Genomic DNA, 16614 nt, shown 5'->3' with positions numbered 1-16614 from the left:
TTTTGTTGTCCCGCCTTCTTTAAATGAAAGTGATGGATATTTGACAGTGTTTTGAACTTCAGTCTTTCATCTATGAATCGAGGAAACTGGGCAGCTGGTGGCGACACTTCAGTTTCTACGGGGTTGGTTTACGTGAATGGTGCGACATGGAGAAGGTGAGGAAACTGCAATTACTGCATAAAGAACACAACGGAATCAGCTCTGGAATCAAATCCCATTTAGCTGAACCGAGTGTTTCCCATAAATCCTGGGGAAGTTGATTTATTTCCTCTCCTTCATGTTCTCCTCTGTAGCAACTTTCACATCCGTTACTACCTGAGGAGATGAATGTTTTTGGGGAACAGTATTTAAACTGAAGCCCTTCGCTGCATCCGTATCCCTGTCATAGAAACAGAATGGTTGCAGTTTTTAACTAATCCTTAATTGTCACAAATAATCTGATCTTCCATCACGTAAAAGAAACTTTAAAGTTTACATTTGCCGCTCTGGCCCAATGAATTGCCCCTCGGGGGGATGAATAGTTTTTCAATCAATCAATCATTTCTACCGTTTTTAACGCACTTCACTCCTCGACACCATTGACTTGATGCATACCGTGAAACCGACGCAGCTTTTTGTCTTCGTGCACAGCGTTCTTTCAATCTAAAAGGGTTTTAGCTGCTTCAGCTCATTTTTCTAAATCAGTTCAAGTGAGGAAAAAAAAAAAGAAAAAAAAATCCAGCAGTGCTTTAAATATAAAGTTTAACTAATAAGATTAAATATTCCCAGAAAGCAACCTGGCTGCTTTTAACGATAGTATTCTAAGAACATGCCGAGGTTAAGCAGCTTTCATTCCCATGTTTGCACCCAAAGGCGGCACAGGGAGGGGCGGGGGGGCATCTGGACCCCATTTCTCTGGCTCTATTACGTGATTTGAGAAATCTTTATAATTTCAGGCTTTGAACTCATAAACTCTGAATGGACTTGTGCTGATTATAAAGTTTTCAGCCCTGGATCTGATGCGGTTTGGTCCTGTGTGCTCCTGCCTGTGGATCAGAGGAAGTGTGCCGGTCTTCAGCCATGTCCGATATTTATCTGGTCACGATAGTTAGATACTTTTCCTTCAGCTAACTACGAATGTAGGAGTAGATTGAGACATTTTTTACTTCCCTGAGCAATTAGCTACTTCTGATTAACTACTGAACCTTTAATGGTGCAAATAAGCAGCTCTTTTCTCCAGCTTTTTCCTCTTCATAAAACTAAACAAATATTTCACTTTCTTGGTAAAAACACATTGTTTTAGCAACATGTGGTGATTGGAGTGGGGTTTTGAAAACTTTCTGGTAACAACTAAGATCTTTTATGGGTTTACAGATTTTTTTTTTCCACCATAAAATGAAATGCCATCACATTTTCCTTACCTTTACACATATTTATATTTTACCGTTTAATATTTTTCAGGTAACACCAGGCTGGGTGACTACTCCTCTACTAATAACTCCCAAAAAAATTTTTTCACACTGAAAATCACTTTTTCTCAAGACTGGAATATTTTATAAAATCATTTTGTCAGTACACTCTTAATTGCTACTTTTCCTCTGTTGTAACTCATTTTCAGATATATGAAAAAGCTTAGCAGTTTGGGTTCGCTTGACACAAACATCCAAAACCTTTCCAGACTGATGCTTCTTGTACCTGAATTATAGCAACTCATGTCTCTGTCTGCAAGAGCAGATCAACAGGCACAATGTTTTTGACTCAAAGGTGCTCAAAACCACTAAAAATTCAGTTTTGGAATATTTCAAAAACACTCTTTCTCTGTGGAGAACTCAGCTTTTCTCAAAACATCCCAGCTCTTTGGACTCGTGGGATAGTCCAGCTTTTTGAAATCAGTCAAACTGCATCTCGACGCGTCACTGTGCAGCTCACCGCGGCTGCAGTAAACCGCTCTTCTGCACATGCTCAGTAGACGGACAATAACGATGTTTTCCTCCAGAGCATCATGACTCCCAGTCCAGGTTCTCCTGGAACGTGGTTGTTGTAGAGATGCCGTTATAACAATTCGACTTGTCCGTCTGTCTATAAGAAAGTCTGTTTTCTCACGTTGTTTAAGCATATTTTCTCTTTGTTCTCATAAAAAAAACAAAAAAAAAACAACCGACAGCACCAATTTGAAGTCCGACATGCTAATTATACCATTTAAAGCCTTTGTGACAAAGATATTGTTTTCCAAACAGCGGCTGTGTAAACGTAAAATTTGACTCAAATGAAAACGGAAAGACGTTCCTTTCACTTGAGACGGTGTTGCTTCCGAAATATCTCCATTTAATTCAGAGTGCGCATCAAACCAGGTGGAGTGAAAGACTGGTGAAATGGAGGGAGAGGAGCGTGCAGCCCCTCAGGTTTCAGTCAGAACACACAACTCAGCATGATTTAACCTCACAGCTTCATTGATGTCATCCTGCCTTTGGCGAGGCTTGCAGGGGAAAACGGGGGTGCTTACTGGTGAGAGTGTATTTCTGCTCTCGGTTAGATGAGGTGTGCAGTCAGAGAAAATGTCTGTGTGTAAGCACATGTGTGTCGGCCGTTTCACGGTCCAACCTCATCACAAATTCCGGCGCATATGTCCCGGAGTATATACGGAGGCACGGTGGCGGCACATTTCACCGCGAACTGCAAAATGATGTTCAAATTCATTCACAAAGACATTAGAAGTTAACTTTTCTGTGATGCAAAATGAACATTTCCCCTCAGCCTGCAATAAGCTGTTTTTGGCCATAAAACTAATGTAGCAGTCTCACACATTGACCGCCCTCTAAAATGGAAATTCATAAGCCAAAATGGCGCGGTGGGAATATCAAAATATGACACATCCGCAGCTTCTCGCTTTTCACGGCCTCTTGCCACTTCTCCATCCCAGCCCTCCGTCTCTTCTCCGGAGAAGCACATCTGCTGCTTCTGAAGGACACGTCAACCCTCCACTGACACAGCTGACCAAGCAGGCGAGCAGAAGGAGAGACGGACGGGCCCCGAGACTGACACGGCGCTCCGATAATCCGCCGGGGAAACCGGAACCTTCAGCGGGTTTAATCAGATCGCAAAGACGACAGAGTTACTCTGACAGATCCCGCGTGAAGGTGATCGACTGAGTCTCCCACCTTGGTGATAAGCGGGGAACACGTAAAGTTCTATGACGAAAAAAAAACTAAGACAGTGAAGATTTCATCTGCTACGTTTCACTGATTACTGTATGTGACGAATAGAAATGAAATCTGATCTGATCTTGGAAGTGGTTTTTAAAAAATTGTGTTTTCAGTGGCGAAGGGCATCATTAACGTGTAAACCACACCCCAAACTCAAGTTTTCCATTTTCACTCAAATGTTGTCAAGTAAACTGGGTTTAAATCCTCTAAATTTGGCGCTTACTACTTGTAATTTCACACCAGCCTCAGTCCATGAAGAGCTGATATAAGGTTGTCTGAGAAGTTTAAGACCCTCAAAGGAGTTACTGAAACATCCGGCTGGCCTTGAGCACAGGTCTATGACGAGAACACGGAGCTGGAGATTCTCAAAACAATCATGCAAACACACACAAAACACACACACACACACACACACACACAGCTCTACTGTATTACCCAGTATGGCCCAATTGGGGTGGGCCCTCCTGTTTCTACTGGGGTCCTGCAGGTCGGTGGAAGAGGGGCTCCCTCGGCCCGGGGCGCCCCCCCTGTCGGGAGCCGAGGTGGAGGAGCTGCTCCAAGGTTCCCCACCCTCTGCAAGAGATGCGCCGCATTCAGGACCACCAACGAACATCCATCAGGGGTCACCAAGGGTTCACAAAGGTCACAGGGAGGTCAGGACTCCAGAAGTTAAGAAGGGATACTCGTAGGTCAAAGGGGGGGGAAAGGTCAGGCAAGAATCGGAAAGAAGGAATTCAGATCATTCCGCAAAGAGGCAAATGTCACATTCTGGGTGAATTCAGAAGGTGGGCAGAGGTAGAAGGAGCACAGAGGAGCAAGGCCGATCGTGATCCTGTATTTCACAAAGGAGAGGTCTTGTGCAGAAGAGAAGAGAAAGAGGAACCGCAGCTCTGCAGCATCACCGAGGGAGTATAGTTCTTATCCGCAGCAGACAAAGTGAGAAAAAGCTCTGAGCTCTTTAATCAAGGAAACCACAGCTGGTCCCACCTGCTCAGCAGGAGCGACGGCGAGCGCCACAGCCCACATCCCCGCAAGTCCAGGGCCCAGCTGCAGCGACACAACCATCCGAGCGGCGTTTATCTAGATTACCGATTGGCACGCGGCACAAACAAGCGCGCTGAGGATCGCTGTTCGGCCCACTTACGTGTGAGGGAGAGTGCGCGCACGAGGCCGATCGATCAAACGGGCACGCCAGCCTCACATGAAACGAGCTCAGAATAGAAGCATCTCAAGCCGCCTGCTAAATTGGGGGCATGCAGTTATAGATTTTTAGTTATGAGGAGGGCTGCTGGATGAAACAGATGCAAATTTATGTATCAATGCCCTCATTTAACATCTCCGAGACTGGCACGGAACAAGAGCTCAGCTGGATGCTGTGTGTGTGTGTGTGTGTGTGTGTGTGTGTGTGTGTGTGTGTGAGCATGAGAGCGTGTGCACTTGTATGCTCTTGGATGTCTGTTTAAGGCCATGTTTGCTTTTCAGGGATGCTTCTGTTCTGTGATCAAAAGGAGAAGCACAGAGGGGGAAGACGAGCGCGAAGGGGGCGACGCCATTATTCTCCAAAGAGAGCCGTTTGTTGGTTCGAGACGCCGCTTTAATCAGACGCTCTGTGGCTGTCGACGAACATGATCACAGGGGACACAGAGCAACTTGGCCAGCAGGGGGAAAACGGTGAACCGCACCGAGCAGCAGAGGGAAATACGTGCAGCTCAAAAGCAAAACGTTGGAGGAACAAAATCACACCGATTTAGAATTCCCTGGACACGAAGTCTGTACCGACTGCCCTGGTAATTTCAAGAGTAATGCATACTGCATTGTTTTGACTGTTTACTCCCCCTCTGGTCTCTGTAGTCCACCTTTCTGCCCTCCTCATAGTGATTGAAGCTTCGCCAGCAGGCTGGGAAAAACCCCCCAAACAACAAAACTCTAATGTACTTAAAATCTGATTAACTCTCACACATCAGGAGACATCCTCACTCTCTACATCGGGGGTTGTCAACCAAAAGGCCCGGGGGCTAAAACCGGCACACAGGAGGGTCCAGTTCTGAACACCAACCCACTTGATCTACATGAAGAAATAGTGAATTTTAGTTGAATTCGGATTTGACTTTATAATCATGACAATCAGGAACAGTAATACTGTATAGTGTTGAGCATAAAAGGGTAATATGTAGCTGCAGGATCTGGACGTCTGTGACTATAGGTGAATAATTATACAGTATGTACGGCAATGCAATTTACATTCTCCAGAATTTGCATTATGGAAGTATTTTTAACGGCCATGACTTCAATTATATACATGTGTAGCAGTTGTCATGACAATGAATGTCAGATATTATTAACAGTTGTTGAAACTACAGCGTCTCTTAACGTATCAGTCCTGGGTTTACAACTATTCTGAATAAAACGTGAATAAAATCGAGGTCAATTAGGGTTTTTAAACAAAGGCTCTGCAAACAGACACAATATTCTACAATTGTTTCCGCACTGTTGGACAACACCAAAGTCAAAGAATCCGCTGGCGCACTCTCTTCAGAGACATAAACAATCCCAGAAAAAAGAGCAGTTATTGCATAGCTGCCTCTGCAATGATTCCCTGCTGGACTCTGAAAGTGGAAACTGTCTCCTCCAGATTTAAAACAGCATGTACAGTACAGCAGGACTCGGGCAAAAGAGGTCAACTCAAACTGCCTGAATACGGGTCTGTTTTGAGCACTTCCAACTCCAGAGAGGACTTCACAAACCCACTCCTATAAAAGATTGAAGCAGTAAAGCTTGGTGCAGCCTGGTTCGCTTTTTGGTGGAGGATGAAATTCTATTAAGACACAACGGCGCAAGTGAAAGCCCTGACGGCCGGAGCCGAGGCCAGCTAATCCTGCGAGTTGAACTGTGTGCAGCTGAGGGCTTAGAGCGGCAGCTTAACACAAGGCCGCAGCTTCGGCGCACCTGCTGGCGGTCAGTCATGCCTCCGGCCGGCCGGCCGGAGCGCCGTGCGATTATGGCACATCATTATTAACTCGCCACACTTCATTTCTACGACGTTTCCCTCAGTGTTGATTTACAAAAGACTTTAAATGCATTTGGATTGACTATGCAGATATAATGGCTGCGGAGGGACGTGAAGCAGGAAACCCTGTGAATACAGCCTCTGCAACATCTCTGAACTAAGTCTGGTAAAAAGTTGAAGTCCTTGACGTGCACAGACAGGTGCAAATGCTGGAAGAGCGCAGTGGTTCTTTGAGGAGTCTCAGGCTTTATTTACATGACATTTCAAGTGAAAACACATCGTTTTTGCCACAAAGGCCAATATGCTATAAACATTAACACACAATATGCTATAACCATTAAAGGTATAATGGACGATGTTTGAGCCAATGAATGGCGTGATGCGAGTCTCAACTATTGGTCCTCCAACATGTCAATCACGCTGGAGAAATGGCGCGCTGTTGTGGTTGACTCTCACGCACTTTGAAGTGGTTCCACCAATGTTTGGGACTAAAGGACCAAGAACATGACTTGAACGAAGTTAAAGCATTCCTGCTGCCGTTTTAAATAACTATAACATGACAAGTATCGTCATAAGCATTGGAAAAAAAATGTATCAAGCACTCTTATTCAACTTTATCTGCAAAACATTGACATCTCTGTACATTGTGTTGATTTGTTTTAAAACAGAAAACAGATTACCTACTAAGTCCAATTTGGAAAAACCAGCACAAAAATTAATACAAAAGTAAAGTTTGTTGCTATTCTTTTGCTGTGTGACTCAAACTACTTCCTGAACAGGGATGATCAAAATTAGCCACTCCGATGCTAACTTATGACTGTGAGCAGAACATTTTTAAATGATCATCTTTTTCATGATACCTTCATGGACTTTTCACATGCTTTATTCTTTTTCTATCACAGAAAATGTGCTTTGAAGACACTGAGGTTATCTGCAGTGTTATCAACGCGTTTCCTGTGGCGTTGTGAGCACAGCTTCACCGATTCCTTGTCACTCTAAAGCAGCATTAACTCCACATTGAAATGCAGCCACTCTAACAGTGACAATTAAATGTGGCCAATTCGCCCCAAAATGCCAATACTCTCAAGAAAAATAAGCAATTAGCTTACTACTCCACTTTCAACAAGCAACACCTGCTCACGGACGCCGAAGAATGAGCGCCCGTTTGTTACTTTCCAGTCTTTGTGCAGTCACTAACTGCACACTGCTGCGATTCGTCTCTCTCGCTTCCACTCCCGCCCGACTGCTCGTGCGCGCACACTGCTGCATAACTACCTGCGTAGGCTGTCTACAGCCGCGTATGTGAAAAGTTAATTGTCCATATTTGCATGCAGCATAAAGCAGCAGCGGGAGGCAGACCTGGCACATGCTCCTTCCCGCTGGTTGGAGCTGTCAGCCGCCTTTATTAACTATGATGAATCACCCCTCCACTTCACATCCAATCAAAGACCTCTCAGAGGGACTCAAATCTGGTCACTTTCGACTAAATGATTTTCTTGGCCCGCGGTGCGAGCGCCGGCGATTGGATTGGCAACCTGAAGACAAGGCTGCTGTTAGAATTATCCCTGCCAACGGCCCCACAGCTGGATCAGTCACTTCTGGAAACCCTGCGGTGAATTCGGTGACCGGCTGATGTGGGGAGGAGGAATATGAAAGGATCGGGTTTGAATGATGAAATGTAAAAATAAATACACCTACATTCAGTAGGAGACAGAAAACAGAGGTGTTTGCTTGACCTTGCCTTCGGGATTTGGATTTAATCTAAACAAGGTTGTTTCTTTTTGTTTCAATGCAAGTTGACAGCTACCACTGAATCAGAATTATCTCTCTTCCACAATGTGCAGGGATTTTCCTTAAATCTCTTTCTTTCTGCCAAAATCTTCAAGGATCCATCTATATTTAACCGAGCATACACAACGCTGCACGACTTGTTCAAAAAAAGAAAAGAGAATATACAGAGAAGAGACAAGGTCAGTGAAAACCCGAATCCCCGACAGAACATGGAACTGTACACCTCAAAGCTTGTTGAAGGATAAAGCCTCTGATCTGGGCCTGAACGGAAGAACACGGGCAAAAACCAAGGAGGGCAAGGGCGGAAAAAAGGGAGCAATCGATAGATTCTTGTAGACACAGCCTCGAGTTTCCAATCTAACACAGTGCCGTATTGATTAGGCTTCACTGCGCAGGGACAGTGATGGCAGCAGTGGATTTGGGAGTCTTTAACAAAACAAACTACCTCACAGGAGGATGATGCTTTTTGTATGCAGTGCAGACAAATTCCAGACTGTAAATGAGGACTTGCTGGACGTCAGCACGGCAGAGGGAACGGCGGGGGAAGATAGAGACGCCGAGCGGACCTAATGGAAGCAGAGAGAGCCAACTCCTGCAACATCATTAGTCTCAGTCGGACTTTTTCAGGGTCTTCTGCACTTCTGGACTCTTTTGAACTGTACGATAATAAAGTACGGTGCGAGAGGGGTGTTATGGGCCCGGCGGTTCGCCTGGGGTTTGTTGGCCTTTCTGTGTGGACTTTTCCTTCAACATTTCAAAGATATGCGCATCGGAGTGATCAGACTGATGACCTTTCCACTGGAAACCCTCTTTTTTTTTGCAATACTTAAGACAAAAGAAGAAAAACCAATAATACCCCAACAAAGGACTTTTTTAAATCAAAGATGTTTAATCAGTAGCAGTCAAAGTTCAGGTTTGACAGTCATATGCTCTGTTTACACGGCGACATTTCAACGTGCCATTTGTCTTTTTGTTTCGGAAACAGCATTTTGAAAACCAAGTCTTCTGTAAATGGTGCAGTTAGCATGCCAGGCCATTAGTTGGCGATGTTTTTTTTGGGGGTGAAATCACAGAGCAAAGAACAATACGCCATAAACTTTAAAAATAGTGAGTATACGGAAACCTGTATCGACAAACGACAGAGCTGGATTGTTATTGTGGTTGACTGTCGGCTATGAAACTTCAGGACAGGAAGTCATGACACTGTGGAGGTGGCCATGTTTGTTACTGTCCATCTACTCAGACATGTGCAGAAGAATGGTTCATAGCTGTGCTTCAGAAAAGTTGCACTGCCCTGTTTGCATGGAGTCGGACACTTTTCGCGAAGTTACGCCTTGGGAGCCTTTTTTCAAAAAGTAAAAGTTGCACTTTTGGTGACTCAGAGTCCCACAGCCTTGTAAACAAAGGACCAAAACACAGCTGAAGTTTCAGTTTTGACTTGAAAATGTTTAATGTCATCCTTTGCACAGTGAATTCCCAGTAGAGGGACCTCTCTGACTCAGCATTACCATCTCTCACAAAGCTGTTGTGAACATACTTCATTGTGTAACGCCGCCACTTTTCAGCATAATTGGGGGAAACAGTTCAGAAGCATAATTTCCAGGAGCTGGTGACTGATGTTGCAGATAAAAGGAAAAAGCACCTTGAATGAAGTCTGCTCTGGGGGGCTTGACTCATAAAGCTAACATGGAGTAGTGTTCTGTGGAACGAGTGTGCTGGGGTCAGAAGTGTACGACTGCAATGCAAGAAAATAAACCAAGTATGACTTTGTCAACTATTGCCCTCATCAGGGGACTGAATTCAGCCTGTTTCTAATCGGGTCATTCAAGCTGCACGAATGAATATTTTTTGAAATTTCGAACAGTTTTATAGAGAAGCAAAGTTCATTGAAAGCTGCTGATTTTTCACTGTGAACTGAAGATACACACTGTTATGTCCAGTTTGCTGTCAGGAGAACAAAGTCACTTCAGGATTGATAATGCACTCAACAGTAAATTGGAATTTGTTGAAAAAACTAGATTTGTCGCTGTGAATCTTTCAATCAATCAATTCATTTTTATATAGCCCAGTATCACAACAAAAGTTGCCTCAGAGGGCTTCTTCTTTCTACATGTTTCAAACAAAACACTTCATTCTTGTGTTTTTATCTCAAAGGTTTTGCAACTGTTGTTTTTGTCAGAAAACCAAACACACAAGCACACAGAGCAATGCGATATGTAGAGAATCTGGACTGGGAGTCAGGACGCTCTGAAGGCCAACATTCTTAATTGTCCCTCTACTGAGCATGTGCAGAAGTTAGGAGTACCACTGTCGAGTAAATGCATCCTTAATGCAATCCCACAGTCAGTGCACGAGAGAGACATCAACTGATCAAATGTTTGTACATTTAACAAACCAATTACCAAGCTTCATAAAACTTGAGCAATTATAACAAATTCCACAATAAAAATCTGTTATTCTCGATATCTAGAAGCACTCCTCCGAATGAAGCTGAATAAGATGGCGCCGCTGCACTATATAAGTCCAGAAGAAACTTGCTGATACAAATGCACTGGACTGAACAGACGGCACAGAAAAAGAAGCAAACTGTGCTCAGTCAACCAACAAATACAAAATAAAGTTAAGAGGAGATGCAGGATACTCTCCCACTCCCTCGCTCCAGAAGATACAGCACAATAAATTATGCTTGTACCTCTGTAACTCCTCTGCATTCCCTCCCTGACTCTATCTGGCGCTCGCGTAAACACACAGATGCAGACGCACACACAAACAGGAGCGGGGAGAGAGATAGCGGCAGACACTCTTATCTCCAAACATTGGCAGCTCATAATGAGAGTGACTTCCTCTGCAGCCAGTGGTTGAGTGGTGCTGACAGCCTCTCAGCCCTGTGTGTCAGCGCAGGGGGATTTGAAGCGCTGCCTTGGCTTGACAGGCATTCCACGCACTTACAGATGTTTCCACACACTCGCAACACACACACGTGCAGACAGCGCCGCCGCTGTGCTTCGGCAGTGGAAGGGAGGGAGGGAGGGAGGACACGACGATGCGTTTGAAGTCTTGACACATGGAAAAGACACAATATTGAGCTTTGGTGTATCGGGGCTTATGAGCGGTGAGTGGGTGATACACAGAGAGCCAAATGGGAGGAGGACAGAGCTTAAGGAGAGAGTTTAAGCCAAGCAGACATCAATACGCAACGGCGGGGAATAAATTCATTACCAGGCAGGGAACACAGCTTCTGATTACTGCCGAAGTGCCTGTGGAAAATCTGGACCAGGCACAGGTTGGAGATAAACGGCGGCAACTCTTCAGCTGAATTTCAGCAACTCCTCCTGATGCCCTTGACATCCGAGGACACGGAGACCGAGTTTAGAAGTTTGTTTCCGCTTTAATTCTGTGCGACTGCTCTGTAATTGCTGGAGAGACTGTCATGTTTACTTAAAAGTTGCGAAGCACAAATAGTTTAAGATAAGCGCCGCCGTCCTGAACGCCGTATTATCGCTTCGGTTACTGACAAACAACTGTAAAAGGTCAGTCCGCAGGGTGGAGCGGGAAATGATAGCTGAATAAAGTCATCTTTATTCATAGCTCGCACCTCCTGGAATCTGTGATGTTCTTATCCGTTTTCAAACCCCGACACCTCGTCATTGAGCCGCAGCGCCTGTGTTTACCTCAAGTCGCAACTATGGCGTCGGATCTCTATCAAAAAGAATACATTTACTCCCAAGCATTCACAAACGCATGCTGGGATTTATGTATAAAAGCACAGCTTCACAAACTCGCACCATGAATCACTTTCTAGGATGTGTGCAGGTGAGACTGACTGAAGGAGATGTATGACTGATAATACGTTATATTAGGTTGTGTTGTGCTGAGCTTAATTCTGTTCTCACAGAAACAAATCCCCGGATTGAGAGAGTTTGGGTACGTGTCTCTGGAGTTTCCCCCACAGTTCTGAAATGTTTATTTGGGAACAACTGATGATTTTCAAGTGAAAACGCACGGCTTTCGTTGCACTTTGGGGCTTCGTTTACACGACGATGGTGCTTTGAGATGCCGAAAAAACCCAACTTTTTAAACAGTGGCGTTACTTCGGGGGGGGAGGGTGCTTCTGTGACGTCTCTGCCATTTCTGTGTCGGCAGACATCATTTTCAAAACCTTCCGATACAAAGGCAGAACTTTTCTGTGATGGAAACGCAAAACCGATGCACTTTCACTTAAAGCCTTGTCAAATAGATGGAGCATTAATGTGTGTAGCTGTGTGAATGTAAGCAGAACCAAGTCATCCAGACTATCACTCGTCTTGGATGTTTTTCACCAGGATGCAACCAAAACTTAGTATCATTTCCCGGATGAATGGATGGAGTGAGCGTAGAAAATGCACAAAAACCATTTATTCAGCACCTCTGCACTCCGGGAAAGTCCTCGACGGAAAACTGCTGCAGTCAGCACTTTCCTTAAGATCGCACTTGTGTTTTGTTTGGTTGTCGCCTGCTTTTTGTTTGGTGTTTGATTCATTTTCAAATAACTTTCTGAGTTTTAACTATTTTCATTCCTTAATAAATGCTGATTTATGGAAAACAATACCCTTCCGGCACCAACGTTTACTTCTGAGCATTGATGGAGATGATAGAGGAGGCGCGACGACGGAAGGAAGTGAGCGAAGTGTTTTCTTTCATCGGGGGGCTGGGAGGGCACCGGGAACAGCAAGGAGTTCATGAATATCATAATACAAAACTACCTGGGCTGCACATTCATCTGTTTCCTGGGCTGCTTTGATTTCTGGAGCACCTTGGGCCAAACAGCATGGCAGTAATTTGGAGTCCACTCGAATCTGAGTTACGCTTTCCGTCTATGCGTCGCACCTCCCTGCACGGATCACCGACTCGTACACGACCGGTCGGGAAAAAGGCAGCCGTTTCGTGTAACCACCGCTCTCCAGCACCTCAGAGTGGATATGAACTCATATTTTGTGATGGAAGATTACTGTTTTTCTGCCCCGTGTGATGTCTGCCTTTCTCTTTACTGATTTTCAAAGTCTGTCAGACAGGCTGGACGTGAACAGGCAGCAGCATTTCAGGCTGTTCAAAGACTACAGGAACATTTCTATGTACTTTTTTTTAACCTAAAACAACAGATCCATGAAAAACAGGCAATAGAGGAACTTTAAAGAGACATAATGAAGCAGAACTACAGAGGAAAAAGTGATGAATGGATTGAACAAAGGGAATATCTCAATGAGGAAGGGATTAAAGACGATCAGCAACTTCATTTAAAAAAAAAAGAAAACATGTTCAAGTGAAATGGAGAACTTCTAATTTGATGGTCTGTTTGCATGACAGCGGTACTTGGAGAAGCTACAATGCAACTTTGTGAGATCTACTCCCAAGGTGGAACTTGTCCAAAATGGAAACAAGGGAGAACGCAACATTTCTGAAACGCAGCTACTGCACATGGACGCCACAGCCTGAGAAAACGCTTCATCTGCAGTAGAAGGTGGTTTCATTACTAAAACCACCAACAGCACCGTGTGGAAACTCAAAACTGCTCTGAAAAGAAAACACAAAACGATGTTTCACTCGAAACGCAGTGTGAAAGGAGCACTCGTTCAGGTCTAACGGTCCGTTATGTCTCCACCCTGAATCGTCACATCTCATGAAAATATCTGCTGACCAGGAGCACTCAGGGCGGACTTCAGAAAGAATCCAGAGGACATTTGTTAGGCGTCGTTATTGTTTCTGAAGTCTATCAGCGGTTTGAGTAGTGGAGCTGTGGCCTTTGGCTCTAAAAACTCTACAAGTCTGTTTAGAAATGAAAACTCGTTTGTTGACGCATGAATTGGTGAATGCGATAATAAAAAGAATCCTTGGAAAGGAAATCCTTTTGATGCTTGATTACAATAAGCAAGCCTGTTTTTCCCCCTGTATTAACAATATAATCCTGCAGGATGATCAACCTACATATCAATAATTGACATGACAGGTCTCACCACATCATCATTATTTATACATTATATATACATGTCTCTGCTTTTATTTTTGTTCTCCTTCCTCTCCGCTTCACACGTTGAACAGATAAAGCAGCTTTACTTTCTATTTTATTACTGGAAATTGAGGAAAAACCAGCCTTTAAAGCCGTCTACATGCCGCAGACCATGTCTACGTAACTTCTCTGATCACCTGTGTCGTCTCTGCTTGTTTATGGCCGCTTTTCTCCAGTAAAGAAAAAAACAAAACGCCTGATAACCAACAGCAGTCTCAAACCCATGCATTTGTGACAGTGCCCACATTTCATCGACGACGCGGCTCCGGTAAAACAACACAACTGAGTTTCATCAAACAGATGTGAGATTAAACTACTGCACGCAGCAGCTCCGCTCACACAGCGGCGGCGGCTGCTGCTGCTCACTTCTCGGCGCAGAGCACGGCGTTGCTCACTCCTGACCGTGACTCACTCGTCTCCCAAAGGGCAAAAGCACCGAGCCTCAGGTAAGGATCTGAAAATAATTAGCTGATTCAAACCAGCGGCGCTGCTGCGCGTCATCTGCACGTGTGCACATACTGGACCCGGAATGTGGATTTTTGATTAGAACTATTTGATCACATATTTGTGACGATATCAATTTTAGAATTTCCAATGAGAAACAGATTCACAACTTGGCATAACGAGCACGACTTCAGATTGTGGCGAAAAAGTCAGATGATCTGGAATGAATCCGTCACAAGCACAGGAAGCACAGGATGTTAAACACTGTTAACCACTCCTCAAAAAATCCACTTTTAAGGCCCGATGGGGGGAAAGGATTCAGATGATCAGTCTGGTGTGAAGAGGAAATGGTGACATGACGTGCAAAATTCCTTAAAAGTTAATGTGTAAACGGGGCGTAAGAGCAAGTATTAACACCAATAATCCAAAGAGAAAAAGGTAAATTTCTGTTGTTTTGGGTGTCCGTTTAGGCAGCGGTGCTCAGAGCCACTGAAAACGGCTCTCAAGGTGAAACTTATTGACAAAGCTCCAGCTCTGACTCCATGGAAACTTGTGGGGAAACCACGTTTCAAAAACACCTTCACAATAAAGGGTCGGGTATTGTTTATCGAGGGTCGGGATGTGTTTACTTTGTTTTGTTTCTATAGCTTTCTCTATGTCAAACGCACTTTACTTCAGGCAGAACAAATTGCCTGATTATATCATTAAACTTTGGAAAAGTCTACAATTCCACAAAGCCAAATAAATAAACCTTCTGGCAGAAAAAAACTACAGTGAACTGTCTGAAGCCCTTCTCCTATAGCCGTTGCATTATGCATGCCTCTTCCTACCCCGTTTTGGCCCACGGGCCTTTGGTTTGACATCCCGTCTCTCCACCTCCTCGTGATGAAATAAGAGTGACATCTGTGGACGCGTGGCGGAGAACAGGTGGCCGTGGGGCGCTGCAGTGCGTGATCCGGTGCATCTGTACGCTGTACGTGTGGGTGTCGCTCCAGATTAGTGGCTTCTCGCAGAGACGCGGGGTCGATTATGGATTTACAGGATCACCGCCGCCGCCTATTGTTCCTATAGCCGGGGATCACAGAGTCGTACCGCCTGGCTGTGACAGACCTGCGTGTTTAGTGAGTCTCCCTAAATAGGAGGCGCACCGCAAATCACTGCCTTGAATCTGAGAGCTAAAATTAAGCTGCTTTGCTCACCGAGTTTAACGATTATAACACAAACAAACGTATCATCAGGGAAAGCTTCAGTTTGAAGCTCATATTGGTGGCATAGCATGTCCAACTGAAATATGTACATCAGGGGTGTTAAATATAGCATCCGTGGGCCAAAACTGGCTCGCAACAGGCTCTAATTCGGCCACCAATCCACCATTGATTTTTTTTTTATTTTTTTTTTTAGCGTAACGGACACAACACTGAGACCCCAGCTGAGATGTCGGAGATGCTGCCGCATTGCTGTCAAACTAGCCTCAAGGCCATTTTATCAGGACGAGTCTGTGAAAACATACATCATGCAACAGCGTTTTGCACCAGAAGGTTTCATTCAAACTGGCTTCATGTTGAGATTGTCGTCATTTCTAGTTGTAACTGTTTTGTTCTTATGAAAATATCAACATTATCATCAAATATACTCAGCACCACAACAAAAGAAAAACTTTAAAGGTTAAATTCAGAGGGTGCTGTGGCACTGTTTTACCAGTCCGGCCCAGACCGCATCGTGGCCCCTAAACTAAAATGTGTTTGACACTTATGCTGTAGATGATACAAGAGAGCAGAGAAAAGAGAGAATACAGAAAGAAATCTAATCAGCTTTAGTACTTTACTGCACTCCAGCTAAAACCTCAAGTTCCGTGAAGCATAAGTGAGAATCCCCAAAGAGAACTTTTCCTAATAGTGCTTTTTATTTTAAAGTACACCAGTTTTCTGGAAGTTTTGCAGATTTCTAGTTCACTGCGGAGTCCGCTCCGCTGCAGTGTGGACCTCAGACATACGGGCCCATCTCTGCGATCAAAAACCGGCTCTAATCATCTCTGCCTCCATCCTTCTTCTGTCACCTCGCCCTTTAATTTCCTCCCAAAAAGCCAAAGAGGCAGAGCAATCTGGTCCTTTGTGTTTCTGTGCTCTCTGTCCTCTCAGCCTCATCCT

At 44.5% G+C, this 16614-nt stretch overlaps 1 protein-coding gene across 2 annotated transcripts in view; it reads right to left on the bottom strand.

Annotated features, from left to right (window-relative positions):
* gfra1a (gdnf family receptor alpha 1a) overlaps nucleotides 1–16614 on the bottom strand; it is a 100333-nt gene that overhangs the window by 78508 nt on the left and 5211 nt on the right. Inside the window, exon 4 of one of the 2 annotated variants that reach the window (XM_030106398.1) lies at nucleotides 3618–3755. The exons of the other annotated variant lie outside the window; for it this stretch is intronic. Coding sequence (XP_029962258.1) covers nucleotides 3618–3755 — 138 coding nt within the window. The remainder of the gene's footprint in view (nucleotides 1–3617; nucleotides 3756–16614) is intronic. 2 annotated transcript variants of the gene reach the window in all.

The sequence above is a fragment of the Salarias fasciatus genome, chromosome 13, assembly GCF_902148845.1.
Source record: "Salarias fasciatus chromosome 13, fSalaFa1.1, whole genome shotgun sequence".
NCBI classification, from domain to species: Eukaryota; Metazoa; Chordata; class Actinopteri; order Blenniiformes; family Blenniidae; genus Salarias; species Salarias fasciatus.
The sequence above is the reverse complement of the archived record's forward strand: the minus strand, read 5'-3'. Positions and strand labels throughout refer to the sequence as shown.